Source organism: Callorhinchus milii, unplaced genomic scaffold (assembly GCF_018977255.1).
Source record: "Callorhinchus milii isolate IMCB2004 unplaced genomic scaffold, IMCB_Cmil_1.0 Scaffold23, whole genome shotgun sequence".
NCBI classification, from domain to species: Eukaryota; Metazoa; Chordata; class Chondrichthyes; order Chimaeriformes; family Callorhinchidae; genus Callorhinchus; species Callorhinchus milii.
Window position 1 is genome coordinate 8,103,477 of NW_024704764.1, and position 8,678 is coordinate 8,112,154.

An 8,678-nucleotide genomic window follows, 5' to 3' on the forward strand; every position below is an offset into this window, starting at 1 on the left:
TGAGTGTGTGTGGGAGTGAGTGGGTGTGAGTGGGTGTGAGTGAGTGTGTGTGTGAGTGTGAGTGAGTGAGTGTGTGTGTGTGAGTGAGTGAGTGTGTGTGAGTGCGTGTGTGTGTGTGTGTGGGTGTGAGTGAGTGTGTGGGTGTGAGTGTGTGGGTGGGTGTGTGTCCAAGAGAAAGATGAACATTAGCAGGTGCTAATCACACTGGTGCCATGACACACGACGCTGGATCACAGCCCGTTGGGGGGGGAGTTGGGGAGGGAGAGGAGGAGGAGGAGAGGGTTTACACACCGAACAAACCAACAAGACACCCTTTTTGCCTCGACAAGAGGGGGGGGTCGACACCACGGCAGGACATCACACGTCACGTCACATCACGGCCTTCGAGCGGACCCCCCACCCACCCGCTCGCCCGCCCGCCGGATCGGGGACGCGCGCGGCTGCTGCGAGCTCGGCACGAACGGCAGCCGACACCCGAGGCCTTTTTTGGGGCCTAATTTTAATTTGGATTCAAATGTAATATTAATGACCCTCCCCCCCCACACACACCCACCATCTCTCCCTTGTAACCCGCCCCCACACCCCCCTATTTATTTACATCTTTTAATCGGGGTTTTTTTTTATAATTCTCCGACTGCGACGCGAAGCGGTCGGATCGCTGACAACCTTTTCGGCGTTGACTGACTGCCCGCGCGCGCGCGCGCGCCCGCCCGCCTCGCTCGCTCCCCTTCACCGCGCAGGCGCCCGCCCGCGCGCCTCGCGCGAGACAGACCGACCGACCGACCCGGCCACGTGACAGCCTCGGACGGCTCCATTCGTTGGGAGGGGGTCCACCCCGCCGGACTAGTGCACGTATATCCTTTTTTTTTCCAAAAAAAAAGAATCGTCCCGCGGCCCAACTGGAAGGCGGAAGCGCGAGAAGAGAACCGAGACGAATTACTCGCAGCGGTCCGGCTACTTGTTTTATTTTCTCTACCCGCTCTCTCTCCCCCCCCCCTCACCTCACCACCCACATCGCTCCCTCCTGGGGAGTCGGAATGGTCGCGCCGCAGCGTTAACTGAGCCTCGGAGTTGGGGGCGGTACAAGTGGGCTATGATTGACGGCGGCGCTGACCAATCCGGGCGTCGCGGTGCCACAGGCAGCGGTCAGTCAGCGAACAAAATGGGCGGGTCTCGAGGGGGAGGGCTGGCGCTGACTGGCTGGCGGCGAGATGTCAGGGGCTCTGCCGCACTGGCGGGTGGGCAATGTAGTCCCCCACGTGGCGTTTTGCTGTGCAGCCCCGGTTGGAGCGAACCACAGCTCCCACAAAGCAACGCACGGAAGCACGCCCATGCGCACTGGCGCCCGTCAGCCCTTTATATAAAGGGGGGCCGCCCGAGTGGCTGGAGCATCAGTTAGTGGGAGGTAGGCAGGTGGTGGTGGTGGCGGCTGCACGGTTGGAAATGTTGTAAAGCCCGAAACGAGGCACACAAACAGAGGGCGCTCAACTCGGGGGTTAGGTGGCCGGGGGTGGGGGGGGCGTTTAACGAAACTTTAACCCGGGGAGACGGGGACGGCTAAGAAGCTCGGGCAGGAGGGGGGGGCGGGTTGAAAATGAGCGAGCCGGTCGCTCTCGCCGAAGCGGGGGGTGAGGCGCCAGTGGCGGCGGCGGCGGCGGCAGTGGTGGTAGCAGGCGGGCGGCAGCAGCAGGAGGAGGAGGAGGCGAGGGAGAAGGAGGAGGAGCAGGAGCGCGAGACGCCTGCGCGCGAGCAACCGCCGGCGCCTGCGCGCGAGCCGCAGTCGACGCCGACCGTTGGGGGCGGCGCGGACGGCAGAGGGCGAACGTCTCCTCCGAAGGCGCGCGGCGGCGGCAACGATGGCGGCGGCGGCGGAGCACCACCTCAGGCGCGGCGCCAGCCGACGCCGGGCAGCGACGGGGAGGTTCACTCGGCCCCGGGCAAGAGGAAGCACCGGAGGCGCCCGTCCAAGAAGAAGCGCCGCTGGAAGCCCTACTTCAAGCTGACGTGGGAGGAGAAGAAGGAGTTGGACGAGCGGGAGAGCGTGAGGGCGGCCAAGACCAGGGCCGAGATGTTCGCGAAGGGCTTCACGGTGGCGCCGTACAACACCACCCAGTTCCTGATGGACGAGCACGACCGCGAGGAGCCCGACCTGAACCCCGGCTTCTGCCCTCACGCCGTGGCCGCCGCCGCGGCCGCCGCCGCCGCCCACCACCACAAGCGCGGGGCCGGCAAAGCGGACGACAGCAGCGGCGAGGACGACGAGCTGCTGCTGCTGGAGGAGGCGGAGGAGGAGGAGAGCGGCAGCGACGGCATGGGGGGCTCGGGCAGCGAGTTCCTCCAGAGGGACTTCTGCGAGACCTACGAGCGGTACCACGCCGAGACCCTGCAGAACATGAGCAAACAGGAGCTGATCCGCGAGTACCTGGAGCTGGAGAAGTGCCTGTCCCGGCTGGAGGACGAGAACAACCGGCTGAGGCGCCGGCTGGACGGCCAGAAGCAGCAGCAGCAGCAGCAGCAGGCGGCGGCCCGCGGGCCGGAGGCGGCCGGCGGCGGCGGCCCGCGGGCCGACGAACTGGCGCGGGAGCTGGAGAAGCTGCGGGGCGAGAACCGGAGGCTGCTGAGGGAGAGCGAACTGTGCCACCGGGAGGGAGAGCGAGAGGGAGAGAGAGAGCCGCCCCAGGAGTAGTGCGGAGTGAGCGAGCACTTGGTCTGTTTCTCTTGTGTGTGTGTGTATGTGTGTGTCTCTCTCTTTCTCTCTCCCTTTCACCTTCTCCCTCCTCCCTCCCTCCCTCCCTCATCCGCTCCTCGAGTGAGCTCTGTACCCCTCTGTAAATATTTTTAGTCCCCCTCCCCATCCCCTCCTCCTCAACCGCCCCCCCTCCACCTCCACCGACTTTGTATAGTTTCTGAACTTAATTGTCATTTTTTAAAAAAAAACTTCTTCTCGTTCTGGAGGGTTTTTTTTTCTTCCTCTCTCTCTCTCTCTCTTTCTCTCTCTCTCTCGTTGTTGTTTTTGGAGCTAATTGGTTTTGCTTTTTGCGATCTTAAAAATATATATCAAATGGGGAAAAAAAAATGAAAGCGAAGTTGAAAAAAGAAAAAAAAAATGTCGGGGCTGGTTCTTGAACCTCTGAATACCGGTTGAAGTCTGCGCCAAATGCAAATGGTTTGCTCGAAAATATGCCCCGGTGATCAGGTGGTGATTTTTTTTTCTCTCACAGGTTAACCAATACCTTCTCTCTCTTTTTTTTCCCCCTTGATCCAATGTACAAATTCGATCCAAGTGTACAAACTGTAGGGGTGTGTTTATTTATGGGGTTTTTTTTTTAAAAAAAAGAAAAGTGGGTATAATTTTTCGCAAAGGTAATTTGTAAATTACCTTTTGTTGCCTTTTTGTAAATTTTTACTGATCTGTATTTTTGCCAAATTTGATCTCTTGGATAATACCCTCTCTATGTGGTCTGACAAAACTCTGTATATCATAGGTTTTATCAGTTGTTTTGAGCCCTCTGCATGCCAGACACGTAATATACCCCCAGCCTTGCTTTCAAATGTCAGCGTAAAGATTTTAAAACAGTTTACTAATGTTTTGTACCGCACCTCTGTAAGCGGCTTCCAGCAAAAGTGCATCAACAGAAACCAATTAGCCCAATGTTCTGTAGAAGCTTTCAAATGCAATGTTTTGCTTCTGGTAGGGATTTGGGAGTCTTGTGTATATGTGCGCGTATGTATGTGTGTTAATGCATCAATCCATCTTGAGCTTTGCTATTAAGTTTTTTTTTAAAAAAAGAGAAAACTCTTGATTTGCCTAGAAAGTATAAAGCTGTACTAAGTACATTGCATACTGCAATTTTTGTTTTTACTGTTAACACAAGAAGCTGGGTTACTTTCCAATCTTGCTGAAGAGGACATTTTTTTAAAAATGGAGAATATTTCCAAATGTGTGCCTTTCAATGGCTCCATATTCCATTACTAAGAATAAAATTAGTGTGTCTCTTCCTCTCTAAATTGATCTTGATCTGTTGTCTTATTAAAATTTATTAAATCTTCAGGGTTCTGACCCGGAACACATGACTGCTGGTGCTGTTTCATATGAGGAGCTACAAAATGTCACCCTGTGGAGACCTGTGTATTATTAAACTAGTAGGGCTGGGAAGATGCCTGGGTTTAAATGATACTCGTCCATTGCTGCTTCAGTCCAAAGTTGTGGAGTCCTGTAGCTCAGTGGTTAGAGCACTCGCTTTGCAACAGAAAAGACCTGAGTTCAATTCCCGGCAGAGGGCGAAACCTTGGGCAGGTTTCCTTACTCCACACAGAGCCAAATAATAGTCCCTCCAAAACCAAAAACAATGATAAATTGGTCATTTTCAATCTACGACTGTCTGTGGGACATTGCTGTGCGCAATTGGCTGCCGCGTTCGCCCACAAATATACAGTCAGTTCACTTTACAGTGTGTTCTGTGAAGCGCTTTGGAACGTCCTCCGGACGTGAAAAGCACCATATCAAATGCAAAGATTATTATTATATAAAGTAAAAGTAGTTCTTTTTGTAGATTACTGCAAAAATTATCACTAACTTTTGCGTATAGGTATAGTGGAGCAGGAAAAGGTGAGGTGACATTCTTGTCTGTAAAATCACTTTGGAAAGCGTTTGCTTGTGCTTTTTGAAAGAACTTGTGGGTTTAGTCCTAACTTAAATAGGTCTACAATATACACATTCACTACACTTTTGACAGCTTTGATCAATGTGGGGAGGGAGGAGACAGCACAAGCTTCAAGGTGACGTGTCTGGCAGTTGGATTTGGGTTGATCCTTCTAAATTTCATTAATCTGGTCCCTGATGACAGGCAACCAGATATTCTGGCTCATTGGCAGGGTGTGGAAAGGCAGAGTAGTCAGGGCAGGGACTCTTCCAATTTGGCTCATGTTAATCCTGCAAAGCAATCACCCTAATGGGGAAATTTGCCAGATTCTGTTCATAATGGCAAGCGGTGGTATCATCTGGTGAAGCTTCAGCTCCACCCCAACACACTGGAGTCTTGAAACCTTGGTTCTTGTCCACCTGCAGCATAATAATAATCCTTGCATTTGATATAGCACCTTATCACGTGTGAGATGTCTCAAAAGCGCTTCACAGAATAAAGTGAATTGACTATATTTTTGTGGGTGAAACGCGGCAGCCAATTGCACACAAATGTTCCAGGATTGGGTCGCCAAGGTACCTGGGAATGATGTGCATTCTACTCCAGACTTCAGGAACATTTTCATCAATGTGCAGGACGCTATTAATTTAGTTTGGGGATTCTTGGGGGAAGGGATCTACAAAATTGACAATCTAGGTTTCTGAGGCCTGACATTATTGTAATTTTAAAATTGTGCAGCAAGATTTCAGTCTTCATAATTTCAGTCTTCAGAGATGCCGGTTAACACCCGGTTTCCAAATTCAGACTCGAGTTAAGAATTTCCATCGTCCTACATGATAAATTATAAGACAAAGTGGTCTTGCGGACTGGAACTGGGTGTTGCGTCAAGAAATACACTGCACTAGCAAATGTCCACAACACGACAACAACTTGCACTTATACATCACCCCTCATGCAGAGTGGTGTCTCGGCCTCTTCACGGCGACAGCCTGACGCCAAGGCTATTACTAACATTGGCCATTGTTTAACGTGTTGTTTACACTGGGAAAGAGGCCTATAGAGCTCTGTTTGCTAAAACAACTGCACGCGCTTAAAATATTCACAAAAGAATAAACTATCCAAGACCTCTGCATTGACTCAGCCCGTCCCAGTGTAAGCAATTGAATTGATCCTTCCCCGAAAGGAATTCACTTTCTCCCCTCCCTCCCTCCCTCCCTCCCTCCCTCCTGAGGCACAGGGACATGTTTGAGCATGTCCTTTCGGTGGGAGTTAGTGAGTGATCAGACAGTAATTATAACTGCTGATGTGAAGCTGACTTTGAGGTGGAAAATCTTGAAAGCTCAGAGAGAATGTTACAGCTTCTTCAGTGCTGATAGTTCAGTTGAAGCCTTATTTAGATCGATTTAGTTTTCAATCTTGGGGTACTACTGAGGTGCCAGTGCTACTTACCGTTGCCTTTGGCAACAAATTAAATTTTAAATTGGCTGCTGTGATTCACCCACAAATATACAGTTTGCCCTCTATATTCTGTGAAGTGCTTCGAGGTGTCTCAATGACGTGATAAGATGCTATATCAACTGCAAGGATGGATATTATAACTGATACTACATTGTATCATATTATTGACAGGAATCAGTGGACTTAAATCAGTTTTCCTGGGATATAAACTTGCATTATCCATCCCCATGGATGTGTATGTGAGACTGGTTTCAAAGGGTGTTCAGTCAAAGGCAAAAGCATCCTGTCCAGTTTCGATTTCTCTTTGTGCCCATCTTCTATGTATGTTGTGGGTGAAACGCAGTAGCCAATTGCGCATAGCGGTGTCCAACAAACAATCATGGATCTGCTAATCGACTAACAACTGGGTTCATACTTACTACTGGGTTAACAGAGGAGCGTGGAGTAAGGAAACAATTACCTGCTCGCCTGGCTAGGAATCAAACACGGGTCCTTTCGATTTCCAAGCAAACACACCAACCGCTACACTATGGGATTCCACATAATTCTCCAACTCAATTCTCAGCACGGTTGTGATGAATCTCAGGCTGCTGAGTTAAGCACTTACTTACCCCCTCGATGATTCCCCCAAAACAGTACAAAGGAGGGGCTCTGTGCCCCTCAGATGCCAAACTTTCCCTTCCACAGATGTACAACGTGGGTCGACGCCGTCAATTACAAGTAGGAAACTTTTGGGTCTCGGTGCAGGACAGCAAGGGCAGACTAGGAAGCTTAATAAACAACAACAGACTGTGGAGTTGTGTTCCAAGCGTTCTGGTGGTGTGGACACAAGTGGCAGAACAATAAATGTGAAATAGTTTCGTTGGTACTGTTTCTTGATAGCAGTCGAGGTTAATGAGAGAGCAGGTGTGTTAGCTCAACTTGGGGCTGCAGCTGAGTACTGCACGCAATGTTGGAGCTTGTCTTCTTTCAATTAACACACTAAACAGGATCCATTGGCCTGTTAAGGTTCAGGGTAAAGATCCCACTATTGAAAAGGTAAAGGGAGTTTCCCCCGGAGTCCTGGCCCAGAGCCCTTCGGATAAACTGGGCATCGACTGCGCGGCTGTTTGCGAGACTAAAAATAAACCAAAGGCAAACACTCCGGGTTGAATCCATTCGTAAGTATGGCCTTTGGTAAAGGTCCTTCACATTTTTAATATAATGGATATTATTAGTGTTCTCTTGTCTGGACTGACTGTGTTTGCTGATGGGTTTTGCAGGAGTGTTATTCCAAGTGATTTTACGGTCGGTATGTGACTGCTAGAGGATATCATAACACAATACTGTACCTAGTTTGGAATGAAACTCAGCCCCTGGGAAGAGACTGACGGAGCTAACATAAAAATAAGACGTCTACAGCAATCGTAGGTGGTTTAGAGAGACCACTGGGTCGAAACTTGTTACAGCTACACAATGACAACAGTGGGTTACAATATAATGCTCCCAGTGTGTAGGATAGCATGTGTCACTGGGTGGTAACGTTGCATCGAATGCAAGTCGAGATCACTCATGCCTGCAAAACGCTGCCTGTGCTTTTCACGCTACGTGCAAGCGAAGCTCAAGAAGAGTGGCTCAATACGGTTGCCAGCGGCACTGCGCTGGAGCATCACCCTGGATTATCAGGAGCTCACTCGGCACGGCAGGACGGAGGGAAAACTGGTCAACGACAACTTGCATTTATATAGCGCACCTCATGCAGGGTAGAGCCAGAGCGCTTGACTGGGGGGAGCACGATGCCGAGCCTATATAATAATAATAATAATAATAATCCTCGCATTTGATATAGCGCTTTTCACGTCGGGAGGACGTCCCAAAGCGCTTCACAGAACACACTGTAAAGTGAATTAACTGTATATTTGTGGGCGAACGCGGCGGCCAATTGCGCACAGCAATGTCCCACAAACAGTCGTAGATTGAAAATGACCAATTTATTATTGTTTTTTGTTTTTTTTGAAGGGATTATTATTAGGCTCTGTGTGGAGTAAGGAAACTTGCCCAAGGTTTCGCCCTCTGCCTGGAATTGAACTCGGGTCTCTCACTTGCAAAGCGAGTGCTCTAAACACTGAGCTACAGGACTCCACAATATATATATATATATATATATATTTGCAGTATATTCTGCGAAGTGGCTTGAGACGTCTTGAAAATGTGATAAGGTGCTACATCAAATGGAAAGGTTATGATTATATGTGTTCTGTAGAAGACCGAAGATGGAGGTGTGATCTTTAAAACACCACTGTGTGTGTACATGTGCGGCAATTGAAAAAAAAGGCCTCGGATCAAACTGCGTTTGGTGAGGACGTGTTTTTTTATCAAATCCAGACATTCCAGACTGGGTAAATCCCGTTGGGGCCATCCCCTCACTCAGAATCCATTGTACAAACACTTGCCGTTGCCTTCCCCGAGCTCACGTTTTGCTGTTTGGGGAAAGCTTTGAAATGGAGGAGATTAGTAATGCTTTCGAACGTTGCTCTGCAATGCAACTTTTCCAACAGCTGTTTTTATTCCCTTTTTTTTAAAAAAAAGTCCAAGCAA

General features: G+C 49.9%; 1 protein-coding gene across 1 annotated transcript; it reads left to right on the top strand.

The window, feature by feature from the left end:
• Nucleotides 1–1,388: 1,388 nt before the first annotated feature.
• On the top strand, nt 1,389–4,067 carry LOC103183766 (protein HEXIM1-like). The gene has a single exon (XM_007901413.2). It carries the CDS (start codon nt 1,595–1,597, stop codon nt 2,684–2,686), a length of 1,092 nt encoding a protein of 363 aa, XP_007899604.2. The 5' UTR covers nt 1,389–1,594; the 3' UTR covers nt 2,687–4,067.
• The last annotated feature ends 4,611 nt before the right edge of the window (nt 4,068–8,678 follow it).

Excerpts from the sequence above, each read along its gene's own strand:
- LOC103183766 (XM_007901413.2), top strand. The coding sequence starts at position 1,595 with ATGAGCGAGCCGGTCGCTCTCGCCGAAGCGGGGGGTGAGGCGCCAGTG.